General features: G+C 36.5%; 1 protein-coding gene across 1 annotated transcript in view; it reads left to right on the top strand.

The window, feature by feature from the left end:
* The window catches only part of ANKS1B (ankyrin repeat and sterile alpha motif domain containing 1B), a 417,422-nt gene that overhangs the window by 210,627 nt on the left and 188,971 nt on the right, over nt 1–17,824 (top strand). Inside the window, 1 exon segment of the mRNA XM_036400345.2 lies at nt 8,673–8,779. Within this exon segment, the coding sequence (XP_036256238.1) occupies nt 8,673–8,779 (107 nt within the window).

Below are 17,824 nucleotides of genomic sequence, written 5' to 3'. Positions count from 1 at the left end.
TCTGCTGTTTGCTTTTCTATTTACAGAGTATGATGGCTTATCTCAGTTACTTTGTGCTACTTTTGTTTTCTGCTAGGCTATTTGAAGTGTTTCATAGAGCACTGTTCTAAAGAATACATTATTTTGTCAGTACACAAATCCCCCTATTTGTGTATCAATATGGCATTTATATAGAGCCCAGCCATTCTTCTCAAATTTATGCAAGAAGAAAATCCATGTACTTGAAAATTTTGAAACAAGTAGCAAGAAATGTGGCTAAACAGCTCTAAACCAGAATGTGAGGCTACATGTAGGTGTTGGGTTTGCTTATTAAACCACCTCTAGTTTTGGTCTACTTTGTAGTTTAGGAAATAATCATTAACCTGCAATAATATTTATAAAATATTGGTGGAACTAGTCTGATCAGTGCATTTTCAGCTAACCTGTACCTGCAGGACCACTTGAGCTCAAGCTGAGATCCTTTAGCCTTGACAAATGAGCTAGGTAAGGAATCATTCCTGGAGTACATTTTGTGAAACTTGTCTGAGGAGTTGCATCTGTATCATTCCAATTTCTAAAACACAGAGCCATGCAGGACTAAGTACAATTCCATTAGAGGTATTTGCAGTGTTGTAAACGTCAGCACAGATCCTTGAAACAAGACCCTAGGCTCCAGAGCTGGGAGAGTGAGAATAGAGCCGTTGGCATGAGGGAGCTCACAGACAGGATGAACTGGGTTTATATAAGCTCATCCATATGCAAACAGTCCAGTGAGTTGCCAGAGCTGTGCCAGCATGCCACCCACTCAAGTAACGTCTTTATTATTCATTGAAAGATGCTGCAGTTTTCTTGTGGTGCTGCAGAGCCTGTGTTAGCAGGGGATAAATATTACAGAAGGTGGTTATAGAGTTTGTGTGTAATAAGGCAAGTTCCTGTTGAGAACCTGACTTTTTGTCAGGAAACAGAGATGGATAGTTATTCCCAAAAAGCAAGGGGATGTCTGCCCCTGCTGGGCAGAGCCGGGTGCTGGTGGCACACTCCACTGACCACTGAAGTTAAGTTAGTATTACCTGAAATATCAAATCCAACCTAGTCTTAACTCGAAAGAAATCTTGGGGTAGTTTAATCTCAGTAAGTTATTTCATTTTTAAATGAACTTTTTTTTAACCTGTTTTGAAAGATTTGAAAGCGGAAGTAGGAGAAAATGATTAGAAAAGGAAAAAGACTGATGTGAAACAAAACAATAAATTGTAGTAGCTGGAGGTGAAGGATGACAAAAGAGCATATGATCATAATTTACAAGAACAAGAAGTGAGATAACCAGGGAGCATAGAAATGAATTCTAAAATGAAGTTAGAAAGAATATAAAGGAGAGAAGGAAATTTACCTGATCATCTGTTCAAAGGAGAAGTTCACTCTGGGTTCAGAGGCTTCCTTGGGGGCAAGGAAGCCTCTGAACCCAGCTAGGCAAAAGCAACCAGAAAAAAAAAGTGCCACACTGTCTCAGGCTGAATCTGATTTATAAAATAACCTCAGGAGAAATCTTTAATCTTCCATCATCTATAATTTCATGATTCAGAATTTCAAAAATATGTGTCAGTAAATGTTTCTCATTTCCACAGCTCTTCACAGCACCTTGCAGCAGTTACCAAATCTATGAAATCAAGGCTATGGTTTATTTAACAGCTGTATGTAACTTCTTGAGATATCTCTGTGCAGATATCTTTTTTTGAACAGTTTCTTCAAATAGTTCTCTGTTACCCAATTCTGTGTTACCTAGTTCTGCTTGTTTGCTAGTCCGGTGTTGCTTAGCACAGAGCTGTAAAAAGACTTGCTCAAATTTGAAATTACATAAATTTGGGTTTATGGTGCCAGGAATTATAGGATAAAGGGTTGAGCTTCCTTAGTATTTTTAGCAAGATTATGTAGTATACACTTTTTTATATATATGCACTCAGTGTACTATCTTTTAACAGTAGTCTAAAATTTTTACTGAATTAAGTAAAATATTTTGATTGGTCATGGTGTCATGTAAATTTTCAAGGGGATTTTTTTTTCCTTACTAGACGAAAGCAGTGAAAATGATTACTCATAGGTGGTGAGAGTAGTGTTACTATTATCCCATAAAACTTCCCAAGAAAAGGACAGAAATTGCTCTGAGACAATAACTCCTTTTTTCAGAAAATATTATTAACTTCCATTGAAGTCAGAATAAGGATGATTCTTTCTTAGACCATATTTCAACCACCAAACTGCCAGAAAAATACATAAAGGACAATTAAGCGTAAGGACACTTTCTCTTTCAGAAAGACATTTAACTGCAAATTGCTGGAAACTGGGAAAATGCTAGGAAAGGATTGCTGGATGTCCATCTTATTCTTATGCTCTTCTGCAGTCATCTAATAGTAGCCACTGTGATTGAAGCTGATGAATGATGAAGCTAGATGAGCTAAATGAAGCTGTGTTCTGATCCAATGCAGTTGATCCTGTGGTCTTGCAGTAAAACATCCATCTGTTCTTAACTTGTGATTCAGTAGCTGCATCTTGTATTGTAAGCCAAGGATATACATCTGACTGAAGTTGTGCATGTTGCAATGCTATATAATATAAATATTTGATTATCCCAATGTCTTTAGAAAAAAAAAGTCCCCAAAATCTATTAATTTAAAATAGAAAATCGAAATCTGGAAAGACTAACTGTATCTCAAGCACTCTTGCTGCATGGTAATAAATGTTACCAAATACAATAGATAGATAGATAGATAGATAGATAGATAGATAGATAGATAGATAGATAATTTCTCTGCATTATGGTAATGACATTCTTGAATAGAAATGAGTCCTAGTCCAGTGGCTGTGCTCTAGAGAACAGGTATTTTAATTTTCCAATAAGATCTGCTCCTCATTGACTGAACAGCATGCATTCTGAAGGAGGCTAAATTAAAGTTGTCAAAGCAATCAACCGAATATGAAGAATATTCTAACTTTGAAGTGTCTGTGATAAACGTATGTTTCATGATACAGTGGAGTACTTTGACTGAGCTCTTCCTGGGTAAATAATACATCAACAGTCAGAAATGCAAACATGTAGAAGGGCCAGTGTGTTTCACAAAGTACAGGTCACTGCTGACAAATCATCTGTCAAGTAAAATGAATTTTCCTTGTTGACTTTGAGGTTATAGTTATTAAAGATACAGCACTTACACAGTGGTAATGTAGAGTTATAATCAATATTGGTATAAAAATCAGAAAAGAGCTGTGAGGATTATTTTTCCTAGTCACTGAGGGTTTTTCCATTAGCTTGATTAGCTGTGATGTGAGAGCTATTTTTGTGAGTTCTGAGCCACACATAAGCAATGGAATGTAACCTTTAGATCATAGATACTAGATAGTGTTACTTAAATTCAAGCTGTCCCTGTTGATTTTGTTTTGTTTCTGTAGATACCATGAAAAATGTCTCTAAAAGCACTTTCAGAGGAATATTCAGCATCACCAAATATTATCATCCACAGTGCCATCATCATCCAAAGAGCTAGGCTGCTGACAGAAGTTATAGATCTTATGCAAGGCATCCATTTTTTTCAGAGTTTTATGAAAAAGATCATTTAAAATCTCTAAACCTTTGGGGCTGCCTTATAGTATAACTGAAATGCATGAGATAAACCAGAATCCTGCATACCTTTCTTGGAACCTAGGATGCTTCCCGCATAATAAACTTTAATTGTAGTAATCTGCTGGATGTTTGGTGTAGTTTTTCTCATACACCATCCTGTTCCTAGCTATCCTTATCTCCTCTCAGGGATACATGCATTAGGTTAGTTTATTCACTAGAGCACCCTGCCATGCTAACTGCTGTCACAATGTAGACGGGTAACTTTTGTATCTGCCTGAAGTCATAAATATAGAAATTATATTCTGTTTAGCTTTATACAAAACTGAAAGCTTTAATTAAAAAAAAAAAAGTTTTCAGTACTTATTGTAGCATCAATTTCTTTTCCAGCTTTGCTAAACTTACCTTCCAGCTTACCTAAATGATTCATTTTTTCATATTCTCTACTCAGGAATTTTTTGGTCACTACTAGTCACTACTAAAATCCTCCACTTTTTGTTTTCTTAGCACCAGAAGTGTTTAAGTTTAGTAATGTTTAACAGGTATTTATATATCAAAAAAGAATTGTTTAAAATATTCTGTTTGTAATGATTCTCCTCAGTCAAAAAACCAAAGAAAAATCAAGAAAAATTTGTGGGATCTCAGCACATCGTTCCTGATGTCCAGAGATGCCAGGAGAACCCTTGGGGGGTCTCGAAAATCCTGGAATTTTGCCAAGAGTGTTTGGTGGCTTGATTTTGATCCATCCACAGAAGTGACAAGAATTTGAGGACATGAGAATCACTTTAGAGTGAAGGGTGTAAAAGGGACACATTTAGAGGGTGAAAAATAGACTTTAAGGTTTTTGGTACAGGGGGGTTATAGAGACAAGATGGAGGGATCAGGGCGTGTCTCGTCCTTCTTCTTTCTTCTTCTTGTCCTCCATCTCCTGTGGTGATGTTGGCACTTGGGGATTGGTTTATGGTGAAGGTGCACTTGCTAACACGGGTGAAAAGTATTGGAAAATAAAGGTAAGTATTATGTACGTAGATATTAGTATAAAAAGACATGACCGCCCCGTGGGTGGTCAGAGTGCCCTTGGCTGCCTTGCAGATCAGACCTCTGTTGGGCAGACAGAAAATTTTGTAGATAAGAAACAATAAACAATCTGAAGATCGAAAAGCTGAAGAGTCCAGACTCGTCCTTTGAAACGCGTGCCACCCAAGAACCACCCTACCCGTGTCGGGGCAGAGACAGACAGCCGGACCCGACAAAAATTCATATTGCTAACAGTAGAAAAAATAAAATTGAGAGACTCTTAAATTACTTAGCATTTAGAGCAGATCTACCTTACAACAGGTTTGAAATCATGTGCCCTCTGATATTACAGATTCAGTCCATTCCAAACCCCACAATAAACATATTCTGAATCCCATTGGGAACAAGATGTCTTGTAGAAATTATCGTATAGCATACCAGATGGCATCTTTCTTGCAGACATCACTTCAGTGTGCTTCTTCTGTTGCCTTGGAGAAGAAAGAGCCAAGTACTGCTATCTCTATAAGAGGCTTAAGTGTCAGGAATGGATGCATCTTTTTTGATTGTGGTATCACAGAAGGATTATCATGGAATTTTTGTCATTTGAAATTCAGGAAAGCACGGTAGTGTGCAAGTGTGTCGAGGTGGGACCATCTTATATAGCCTGCAGGGTGTTTTCAATGTCAGCACCAGCTTTAGGCATAGGCAAAGTGTAGGCACTCCCTGCAACAGCACACTGGTGGGGCTGGCACTGAGTCATAGACTTAAAAAAATCAAGAGACAGCCTTTTAGTCTCAAAGCAGGAGCATCTGCTCCAGGTTCCCATTGCACTGGCAAGAAAAAACTGCCCAAGCAGCCCCCCCAGGGTAAAACACCTGAAGTGGCTAAAGATCTGGAGATCTTAAAGGGCTGCAAGTTCCCTAATCCAAACAGTCCTGGCTCTGTGCCTGCCTTTGCCTTGCTATAACCTTTGGTGGAAGCAGGAGGGAAGAAAAGCCTTGTAGATAACAGGATACTTTAGCAATGAAACAATAGTCAGGGGTGAGGACTAGGCAGCAAGCTGACTGTTTCTCCTCGCTTTCTTTCCCCTTGCTAAGCAACCTTATGTTGTGTTGATGGGTTCAGCCTTGTAGTTATACTGGCAAAGGACAGAGTTGGAGAGAGTGCACAGTGGGACCAGCAGTGCTATAATCATCCAGGGCTGGAGCCATGGAGACAGTTAGACACAGTACCAACAGCTACATGAGGAAATGTGTCTGGGGAGCCACTCAGCAACTGAATTTTGCCTACACTGTTGCTAGGCATTGAGCCAAGCACTCATCACTGGCAGCATAGCTTCCATGCTGTTTATAGTAAGGTAAGGCAGAAGCAGTTCGACCATGAAACTAGTATATTGATTATTGTGTGCCTTTTTGTGGGCAGCAGATTTTTGGTGTTGGGGAACACAATGCAGAGACATTTGTGTCTCTGCATTTATAGGAAATACAGGAGCCAGTCATGCATAAACTGTTCAAAGGGATTATGCTTCGCAAGATCTCTGATATCAATTTTTCTGCTTACAGGGGAAAGGGAAAGACAGAATCAGAAATCCTTTTAAAAGAAGTTTATTAATTCTCAGTCAACTAAGAAAAAATCATAAAGGATAGAATTCTCATGTTATTTAAGATACCTTTGTTCTCAGTTTTCACTCTGAAGATCTTGCCCAGCCTTTTGAATTTACCTACTCGGGGGATGTCCCCTATAAACTTATGATTTTATTCTTTTATTCTTTTATCTCAGCTCAGCATAGCCTACCCTTCTTCATGCCTGGGCACTATCCTGAAGGGATTGTGATCTGTCTATATACAAAAATATTCATTCATAGTAGAGAAAACTTTTCAAAAACAGGAATGATTTGCAGACCTGTGTGAACAAATGCATTTCTATCTCCATCAGACCTAGATTTCCTATCAGTTTGGCATACCTGCTTTCTCTGAGAAAAAATTAATCCTTCATTCATTTATTTGAAATACATTTAGCAATAAGAAAACTACTAAAAGTTTCTTTGGCTACTGCAGGTTTACCAGTGCCTGGTGAGTGTTCAGTATTCTTTTCAGACATAATGAACCTTTCACACTTTGTGTAGTAAATTTATTAAGTCAGTAAGAATACCTGGAATAACAGAAGATCTTATAATATGAGACCTTAAGCAACTTTCCAACTTCATGAAAGACATTCTATGCTCAACTAAAATTATTCTACAAAATTATTATGGACTTCAATTTGCATGAGATGTTTCAAAAATCCAGGCAGCAATATCAAAGTGAAAGGTCATCCAAGTTTTAGTCCAAGGACTAGTCAGATTAGAGTTGAAACTCTTAAAATATTGTTAATTCTATATATTTAGAATCTGTTCTGTGAATGCTCAGAGACCTTCTGTGTAGCACTGGAAGAGTCATTGTGTTATAATGTGTTGGTCAGACTCTAGGTTTGGTTTTCTATGAAACAATTATCTGCCATAGTACTATCAGTTCCATATTATCCCCTTGACAAACATCTATAATTTCCTCATGCCTGGAATTACATTCCTCCTTTGAGATGGTCATTGCTCGAGATGCGCAATGGATAAGAAAAACAAAAAAGTAATTAATTTGCTCAATAAATGAAGCACCACTGACAGGGTTCCTTCTGGAATTGTACCCTGAATATACCTATTTACTGCCTTTTTTTGCTAAGTCCTTTCATATGGTTATGAAAAACAGAAGTTTAGTAAACATGCCTTTCAGAACAAAGGAATAAAATATTTCCATCTCGAGAGAAACTGTCTCAAAGATGAAATGTAGATATAAAATACATCATGAGATATTTGGTTTCTTATGCAGAAAATGAATTTTCCGCTCATTTAAAATTCATAATCTTTTTTTTTCCAGTTATAGTTGATAAAATTTAAATCCTCTCTAGAAATCATGCAAATCTTATGTCTACTTGCTATCATTCACATTTTTGTAAGAAAGGATATAAACTTACAATTTTATTCTTTTAATTATTCATTTGAAATGGTGACCTTTTCAATTTGAATTATTATATGTCAGCATAAAGATTTTCTTGTGTCTTAAATTTTACAGTTGAAGAAATCATGCAGATAATCTAATTACTTTGACTAAAATTGTTGTGCCTTTTATGTCTTTTGCTGTACTACACGAGAGAGAAGCTGTGAAATATATTCATTATTGATTCATTAAAGGGTTTTGTTATTATATAAGCAGAGATGCAGACCACTACCTATCTTACATTAAAAGGGAAAAGGGGAAGGCATAGTAAACCATGCCATGGGCTATGCTTTAAGTACTGTGTTCCTTAATGTCTTGTGAAATGTAAAAATCTACAACAAATAGATATGTAAAGCGTAGCTGGTATGAAGATTCTATTCAGATTTAAGTGCTCTAGGTTGCTTTTGAATCTTGCTATTTTCTGCATTTGTTTTGACTGCTCTCATCATTCAAGATTGACGCTTGGATGGGTGTGTAGGAGGAAGCAGCAGCAGCAGGCTTACAGCTTGCAGACAAAAAAAAAATCTGCCTTATCTGATGGCTATTATTGAAAATGCGAGGTGTAGCCTAGGCTGGGTAATGAAGGGGAGCGAGCGAGGGGGAGCAAGAAGCATGGAGCTGCATACTGATGAGTGTAGGAGTACTTGATAAAAAGAATTCTTGCTGCTGGCAGTGCATTGCTCATTGTGGAGTATTCCAACAATCACATATAACAGAGAGCAGCTTAGCTGACAGCTTGATATGCTTTTTTTTTTTTTTCCTCTACTGTATGACGTACTGGTCTGTAGTAAAGATTAATAACCAAGAAATGTAGAGCTGCGATCAGACCTTACATTATATACTGCCCTGAAAACTATGTTTTACTTCTGACTTTTCTGTTTGCTGAAAACATTAATCTGTCAAGCTGGCGGGCTCGTTTGATACCAACTTTTCCAGGAACACGATGTGGCAATGCCACCTCTCAGCCCAGGACTACCGCTATTATCCAGTGGATGGTTATTCGTTGCTTAAACGCCTCCCTCTTCACCCTCCTACAGGACCCCGATGCCCTGTCCAGACAGTGGGACAATGGTTGGAAAATATTGGGCTACCTCAGTATGAAAACCACTTGCTGGCTAATGGATTTGACAATGTGCAATTCATGGTAAGAAATCTTCCGTGCCTAGCTGTGTATATACACTGTAGCTGCCTTTTTTGTCTGTCTCGTATGTGCTCGTAAAACCTTAGAGCTATTCTGCATTGCACTAAGATCTGTTTAGTGTTTCACTCTCCTATCTGTAGCTGAATTAATATATAAACTGCCTTTTTATAAACTTCCCGACTGTACACATTACAGAAGAGTCTAGCCTGAAATTTGGTAAAATAAAAACTGAGTATTAATGTTCTTTCTCTCCCTCATCAATCCTCTGATTGAAGAAAAAGGCACAGTTGTTTTAATCCATTGCAGAATTTTCATAGTATGAAAAAGCTGCAAACACCCCTTTCTGCAGTGCATCACATTGTTACTTTTATTTCATCATTAACTTGTAATGATAATTAAAGAACATGCAATGCCATTCTTGCCTTGAGATGTATTTTCATAACAGAAAATTATTTAATGAAATGCACTCTCTCTGCAAGTAATTCTAGATGTCTTGGTTAAATATTTTTGCATCTTAGATAATCAGGCTGTGGGATTCACTTGTTGAAACTTATGCCCTGAGAGAAAAAGTAATGCATTCTTATTAATTGTTCCATTTTAATGTTTTAACTCTAGGCATTTATCAGGAATGTTTGAAAGAAATGAAATTTTAGTTAGGTCAGGATTTACCATATCACCATGTGGTGTAAAGTAACAGACCTGTCATGCACAAACTTTCCATTGTAATGAATATTGACAGTAAAGAGAGAAGCTTACTTGTAAAGCTGTTATATAATCACTTCTCTACCTGCTTCAGTATTCCTCCTACTTGAGCCTCTTCCAAAAATCCCGAAGAAAATGCATTTCTTAAAAAGTATCAGGTCTTTAAAAAATATTTTAAAATGCCTTTAAAATATATTTTAAGTATCCATGTATATCTTGGAACAATTCTAACTTTTCATAACTTCTATCTGCCATATAAGAAACAGAAGTGAAAGGGCATGAATATTTTATCTGTAAAATCATCACATGAGTTGTGTCCTTACTCTTTACATTATTTTGCCAACATTATTATATGCCTTTGGACTACTGATCAAAAAAATTAGGAGACATATCTCTGCCATTTCCACATTACAATAGAGTAGACATTTCTTCCTGTTTTTTATGGCTACCATGTGATCATTTGCTTAGATCAATAAAAATCATTGTCATCTGCACCTTTAAATATTCTTTAAAACAAAGCTATGCTGTCTGCCCAGCAATATAGGGAAGAAAAAAAAAGTGTATCATGCTGCAGTTTCCCAAAATGTAACTACATATTCTTATATATGTTGTAGCATTAGTTACATAAGTAGGTGATCATTTAGTCTTAAAGAGGCTACAAAAGGAAACTATTCACAAGAGGCTGTAGGTGGCATAACAAATGCAGAGGGGTGCACCTACCACAGGTAAATTATGAGCACCAGAGAAGTCAAATAACTGCCCTGGAGGGCTTTTCAGTCATATCCTGGCTCTGGAGGGGCTGGAACCATGGTCTCGGGGAATTTATGTGACTTTCCTGCATCTCTTATTACTGTACTTATATAAACATACAAATTACATACAAGATTTTGTTATGCAATGTGCAAGTCAAACTTCTAACGTATCAGGCAGATTAAGTTTTGCTTGCATACTTCTCTGTTAGCCAGTGTTTTCTGGTAATTTTAAGCCTTTTCTGAAATATTACAGATGAAATACATAATTACTCTTAATATTAGCTGAGCTAGCATGCCTTGAATGGAAGATTAGACTCATAAATCCAATAACAATAAAAGAGCTGTGAAACTGTGTTGTAATTAAAAAAATGTATAATTTCAGTAGTTTCTAATTTCCAATTTATTGATTTCACCATTCATCATGCTTTTGCATATTTCAGTTTTTGTCTGTGCCAGAAATCGAATATTTTCTATATTTTATTGGAAAAAAAACCCAATGATTTCTTTTTATATCACTCCTTTGAATACATCAGCATTATGTAAGAAAAGCCTTTCTTGAAAAATTTAAACGAGTATTTTAAAAACTCTTTTTCATCCCAGCCAAAATATTAAAGGGAAAATTAAACTTAGAAAGTATATAGGAAAATGAGAGGAGAAATACCTACTATGCTAAGAGAAAAATTCAGATTATTCCAAACTTAGTAAATTGTATTCTTTCTTAATATGACAGAACAGCTTTACCTTTATTACAGCGCTATAGTTTTATATGTTAAACTAGAGTTCGAGATCTTATTAATGTAAATGTTTCAGATAGATTAGCTGCTTTACATTGAAGAAGTCTTAATAGTTCAATGCAGTAAAAATCAGTTAAGACATATTTCTTATTCATTCTGTACTATATTCCTGCTTTTGTTTTTTTCTGGAAGCACAGTCTGACCTGCATTTATTCATTCTGTTGCCTAAGCAACAACCATCACACTCCTATTAAGTATGATTTAGTAGTACAGGTTTTACTAGCTGTTCAGAATAGAAAAGGGAATATCACAATGTTATAATTAATGTCCATGGAATAACATACATCTGAGAACAAATATATCCCATATATACTATTCTCAACAGCAAAATTCTATTAATTAAATTAGCATTTTAATAAAAAGGTGATTTTCTGATAAAAAGATTTCATGGTTAATAATTCATTAGATCATGGAAATTAACTCCTTGTGTTTAGTCTCCCTTGGGCATTAGGAAAGTACTCACTAGACTGTGGTTAGAATTACAAATATTTGTTTATCTTACCTGAAGTATGTGAACTTCATATGAAGAAACATCTGGATTCCTATTAACTTTACAGTATAAATATTTTTCAGTACTTTATCAATATATGTTTTAAAAATGCATTGAAACATAGTATTTAGAAAATTTGTGTTTTTTCATTAAATACTTTAATTCTACTTACAGCATATTTGCGCACATAGCAAGTGCAGCTCCTACCCACTGTTAGGGTCATGCAGGAATGACACTTCCATAGATTTTAGTAGGCCCCAGGCAGATTCAGTCCCAAGTCTTGGTTCACATGTGCTTGAATATGTGTATGGATATGCAATCAGCATTAACTTTGATAATTTGTTGTGTAATAGGCTGCAGTGTCCTTCAGATGTAGAAATTGGTAGTGACTTTGTGCAGATACTCTGTATTTGAAGATGCAGATGATACTGCAGTTTCTTAACGTGAAGGCCACTTCACAAGTAAACCAATTCCAAAGCGAAGAAAACAATTAAACCAGTCATAAATCAGAGTATATGAATTAGATGTAAAATTAGATGTAAACAAAACTTATGCATCTTTTTGATGCATAGGTGCAATGGATATCCCTGAGACAAGTTATAATTTTATGCAGACTTGCAGGCCTACATCACTTAGTATGCTGAGAAAAAAAAAAGTTGACTTGCAGAGAAACAGATGTAAATATATAAATGTGCGGGGTCACTAAAAGCTCTCATGCAGTTTTCTACAACTGTGAAACTTCATCAAACACTCCACTCTGCATTCAGAGATAAAAGCAGTTCAATCAAATAATTTTTTGCCCAGTGGGGACTAGTTCTGATTAAGGGCTGTATATAAGGACTATCTATTTGTAGGTTGTCCTAATAATTTAAAATATTCTGAAGTTTTATCACTTATTATTGCAGTTTGATGAAAAAAAAAGTCTTAAAAATTATGATAAAACACACTATGACAGAAACAGGGACCAGCATTCAAAGTGAGTTAACAGAAAATATGAAGCATTTCATTATATCTTTGGCATTCTAAAATATTGTTCACTATCAACAGTTAATATTTGCATTACACTCTAGGCTTTCATAGCTGCTTTTAAAAGACGTGCATCTCTACCGCTCCAAGTACTTATGTGGCTTGCATTGCCTAATGGTCTAAATATTGCATAAATGGTTTGGGTTTTTTTTTTAATTCTCTCTTTTCCACTGTTGGGAAACTGAGACATAGAGTCACTGCGGGGTGGGATTTAAAACTCTTATGCATTTGATACAAAAGGCACTAATTCTCAAAATGCCTGCTGACATAATGTTTAACAGATCAAGTCAGTTGCTTAAATGTGGGTGTCTAGTACCATTGAAATACCATAGGGAACCCAGGAGATTTAGGCAAGGTTGACAGATATTGCTGAGGACCAGAGACAACCAGGCCCTTCATGATTATCAAGTTCAGGTGGGATATCACCGAACCCCTCAGACAGCTGTAGAGTCCTGATGCTTTGACAGCTGAAATGGATCTTAAATTACACACAGTTTGTGACATGCCTAGAAATTGAACATAGATGTCTTGAGTTTTCACTTATTTGCATATGCATTTCTTTACCTTCTAATTATTTTCTGTATTTGTATTCATCCAGTGGACTTACCTGCAAAAGTATTTACAAGGTTTCTCACTGCTAGACATGGTCTACCTTCTCAATTCCCCTTAGCTGAGTGCTTTGGATGTAGTTTTGAGTTAAGTTTTGGCTTTTCTTTCTCCCTTCCTCTCTGTCTCTTTCTTTCTTTGTTTCTTTTCTTTCACTTTTTCACTAGTTCTGGAGGTTGATTAGCTGAAGTTTATCTGAAGACTCTCTTCTCTGAGGCATCATTCCTGGGAATTGCTCCTCTGGAATACACAGTAGTTCTTCTTGCCTTTAATCTCTTTTGAGGATTCTTAAACTCTATCAAGTACAAAGGACAGAAGCAATTTTATTTCCTTAGAGTGAAATGCACCTAAAAGAAAATCTCTATGTACATTAGCTCCAAGTCCTGTATTTGTGGAGACCACCAGATCTTTTCACCAAAAATATCCAGGGCAGAGATTGATTATTTAGGCATTAGATGAAAGCTAAAAAAGAGTCCATCAGTCTGCCAACACCTTTCTTAAGTTGACCATGTTGATGAAAAAGAGGCCAATTTTAGACAATGGTTCTAGTCTTTAGTGACCTTGGTGACTTGCAGAAGCCAACTCCTAACAAGCCAACCCCTGCAGCATCCAGGCTGTCAGCTCTCCAGGCCTGTAATGGCTACTGCTGGGACTCATTGGGATACTTGTGCATCATCTGGACTCTAAGAAGATTAAGAGGACATTCTCTGTGCGTATTTTACCCAGAAATTAAGAACTGTTTAAGGCAACCTTAAAACTGGCTGTTGATAAGTTGGTGATATACAGCAAGCCATACTTTTAGCTGTGTACCACTGATGCTGGAATAAACTGTGGTTTACTACACATGTAATAAAATCTTAGAATATATTCCTGGAACCACAAGTTTTGGTCTCCTTATCAAGGCCTCACTGTCATACCCAGGACTTTCTTTTAGTTTCATGGCAGACCTACAGAACTTAACATTAAAAATGTGGAGCTCCTCTCAGTATCAATGTAGCATTGTTGGTTTTTTTTTGCATGAGTAAAGTGACTCTGTCATTCTGATGTCTTATGAGTCTTCCTCTCCTTCACCCCAGTAACCTCTGAACCTGTAGGTCCACCTTTCCTCTTAGCTCAGAGTGAATGAGGCAGATTTAAAGTTCAGATATAGACAATTACATGTCCATTTACGCATCAGTAGATGTTTAGAACTCAGTTCAGTTGCCCTCACATTGCAATTGAGATGTCTGGGACATCTGTGTAGGCTTGGACTTTACTAGCAATACCTGTCTGGAGTTTCAATCAGATTCCAGGTGATGTACATTTGCAGCACCTCAGATGACTCTAAATTCATTTCTGTGGTTGACTAAGTGAAGCACCTAATCAGACATTAAAGCCAATGGAGCACAGAATGCAATTTAGCTGGGTGGCTGAATAACTATTAGGGTAGTTATTTGAGGATAAATTAAAGTAGAGTCATCTGATCAGCTGAACCACTGTCTAAGCTCTATTGATGATGGTTTTGTACTTGATCTCCTTAAGCTATAATGTAGACACAAAATTTATGATGGTTCAGTTTGGGCTAGAATCCATACAGAGTTCACTGAAAACAAAACACAAATTATTTTTATTAGAGCTTTTTCTCCTCCCTCAGAACATCTAGCCCTGAGGCTTCAAGATCTTTTTCATCCTAGTAGGAATTCTTACTATAGAAACTGTAAATTAGAGCTCAGGTGGGTGCCAGAGTTGAAGATTGTGCCTGTCATCCTGCAACAGCAGTGAGTGTAACAAATAATCCTGTTCCACATGCTTCTGTTAATGCTTCTGTCATGGTATTCCTCAAGCCAAGCTAGTCAAGAGACAGAAGGGCTTATTAATGTACTATCCAGTATTGCATGTGTAAATAATAGCTTGCACTGTCATTCTCTCTTGAGGTCTCTGGCAAGTTGGCATCATCCTGTGTGAGTGCATGCAGCTATGGAAGAGAGGTAGTGCTCATTTCCCAGTGGGAAGGGAGTTTAAAGGAATCTGCTTCGTGTTTTTATATATATATATGTAATGTATGTGTGTAAAGAACACAGCACTGGAAACTGATACTGCACTAGATAAAGGACTTTATGAAAGTTTTGGCAATAATGATTGCTCAACAGGGAGACAAAGTTTTTGGGTATTTCACTTGAATGGTTAATTCATAAGGAACACACCTCCAAACAGACTGTTGGCTTCATTAAGACATCCTGGGTATGGTGGATCCCTTGAGAGTCAGAGGGAGTATGTTTTCATCTAAACCTGTCTAAGCAATTGTATCTTGAAGGTATAATCAGGAATGGGTCCATCTGCCTGTATGCTACATTCTGCTAGGTTAACCTTTAGGTGAGGGTTTCTCTAGTTGCTCTGGAATATTGGGAATATATGGAATATTTGGCCATCTTCAATTAAATGTTGTTCCACGCAAGGTTGTACATACCAGGCAGAGAGACAGGACTTTGGGCTGCAGTTCTGGTCAACAATCCAGGTGCCAGTATCTTAAGTGGAATGTCTTTGCACTCAACCTCTGCCATTCAGGTTAGTGACACTTGGTGTGGATTTGCTATTTTGCTAAGTTCAGTCTTAGAAGAAAGAGCTTGTCCAAGGTACACAGCAATGTACTGGGCTCAGTCATACCCTCCCTAGAAGCAAAGGGCCAAATGCAGATATTGAAAGCCATCACATGTACAGTCACCATTAACAGTTACACCATTTCATGGTATATATCTGTGAATACGACACACGAGGACTGGAATTAGTCCCATCTGTTCTAACAATATGTTAAATGTTAATGTTAAACAGTGTGTTTAAGCTAAAAGCCTGCCTAGTGCACAGGGTGGCCTCATTTTGATGTACAAACACTGATGAGCTGTATTTTGAGACTACATATGTGAGGAATTGGCTATGGGCCCTAAATGCGATTTTATGATAAACTAGTCACAAGTATTTAATTGAAAACTAGTTTGATAAAGTGGATGAAAACTCTAATAACCAGAATGAAGCATGATGTTTTAGTAACTCATAAAATAACAGGTGTAATGCTAGTAAAGTGTTCTTGCTATGTATTTACGTAAGGGCAAAATCTTCCAGCTGATTATGTTGACCAAAAGGGACAATGGTAAGTCTTCAAGAATTAGAAATGTTTGTGTATAGAGTGATGTGTATGATGATGTTATTGATAACTGATGAAAGTTATGGAAAACTTGACAGGATATAAACATTCTTTAAAGTAACAGAAAATTTGAAGTTTAAGAAGACAAAAAAATCTAAGAGGTTTTATGCTTTAGGGAAGAAAGCTGAAGATTCATAGGACAATCAGTTTTTAGTTCTATTTACAGTTTTAAAATGAATGTCCTGTATGTAATAAGAAGTTACAGCTTATTCATGGTTATTCCATAGGGGAATACTTTTTAATAAAATTAAAAAAAAAAAAAAACAGGATGAAAGAAATTCTCAAAGCAACATAGTATATGGTTGTGTGTATTACTGGATTAGAAAAACATTGTCCAACAAGAAGCAATTAAATGGAATCTGGAACAGTAGATAAATTTCAAACAATGACAGACTTCCCTGACTAAGTTAAAGGACAGAGCAGTACAGAGGGGCTTGATTATAGATAATGGCATGGTGGGACTCTGAAGGAGTTTTCAGGGAAAGATTAATGACTACAAAGAGATAGCTGGAAATAAGCATGATTCTTCGGTATGTTATCCTTTTTGAAGGAAGACTGGATGAGGTGAGAAAAGCTTGGGGAGTTACATGAACAAGTATTAATGCTGATCAAAAAATAGAAACAATATAAGATAAAGAAAGAATGCATTGTGAAAGAGCAGATAAATAAAATACAAAAAGGAAAAAAGAAATAAGAGAGAAAACACAATGTCACCAACTGTGTGAGTAGAATGCCTTCAGAGAAATTTTTATCAATATGCTAAAGCAAAAAGGTCTACTTAAAAAGCTACAACCACTGCTGGAATTAGATAAAATTCATTTTAGTTTTGCATTAAGAACAAAATATAATTGATCAAGTACAGTGTTAATGAAAACCACTAAGAAATTGGAGGAATAGAAGGAGTGAGAATAATCATATTGCAAACAGACAAAAGAGTACTTGGTAAACTAGAATATCTGAATCATCTAGGTTAGGTGATATTTGATGAAGAGTTCTAAGAAACTGAAGAGAAAGTACCAAATCATTTAGCAATCATTTCTGAGAACTTCTGGAGAATGAATAAATTATTAGAGGACAACCAAAATATAGATGTAGTACCAATATGTGTGTCAGATCACAGGATTTGTCCTCAGGATAGATTTCCAACCTCCTGGGCTGTTTGTCTTCAACCATTCACCATACAACCTTTGTCTAAATCAAGGGGGGAATATATGGTGGCGTTACTGGCAACAGAAAATTGCTGTCATTAGCACTGACTCTGGTGAAGGGAAAATGGAGAAGTATTTGGAATGCTGCAATGGGATGTAATGGGAAGAGAATAAAGCTAAATGAAGTAACTCAGCAGTTGGGAGCTGAACTATTTAAAGGGAACCAGTAAAGAAACAGATGTACTGTACAACACATTGTGCCCTGCATCATTTTGATGAGAAATTATTTTCTGTCAGAAGCCACTAAAATTTCGACAAGGGAGACAAGCTTAATTTTGCTAGTAAAATTACA

Source organism: Molothrus ater, chromosome 5 (assembly GCF_012460135.2).
Source record: "Molothrus ater isolate BHLD 08-10-18 breed brown headed cowbird chromosome 5, BPBGC_Mater_1.1, whole genome shotgun sequence".
In the NCBI taxonomy this organism is placed as follows: Eukaryota; Metazoa; Chordata; class Aves; order Passeriformes; family Icteridae; genus Molothrus; species Molothrus ater.
The sequence above is the reverse complement of the archived record's forward strand: the minus strand, read 5'-3'. Positions and strand labels throughout refer to the sequence as shown.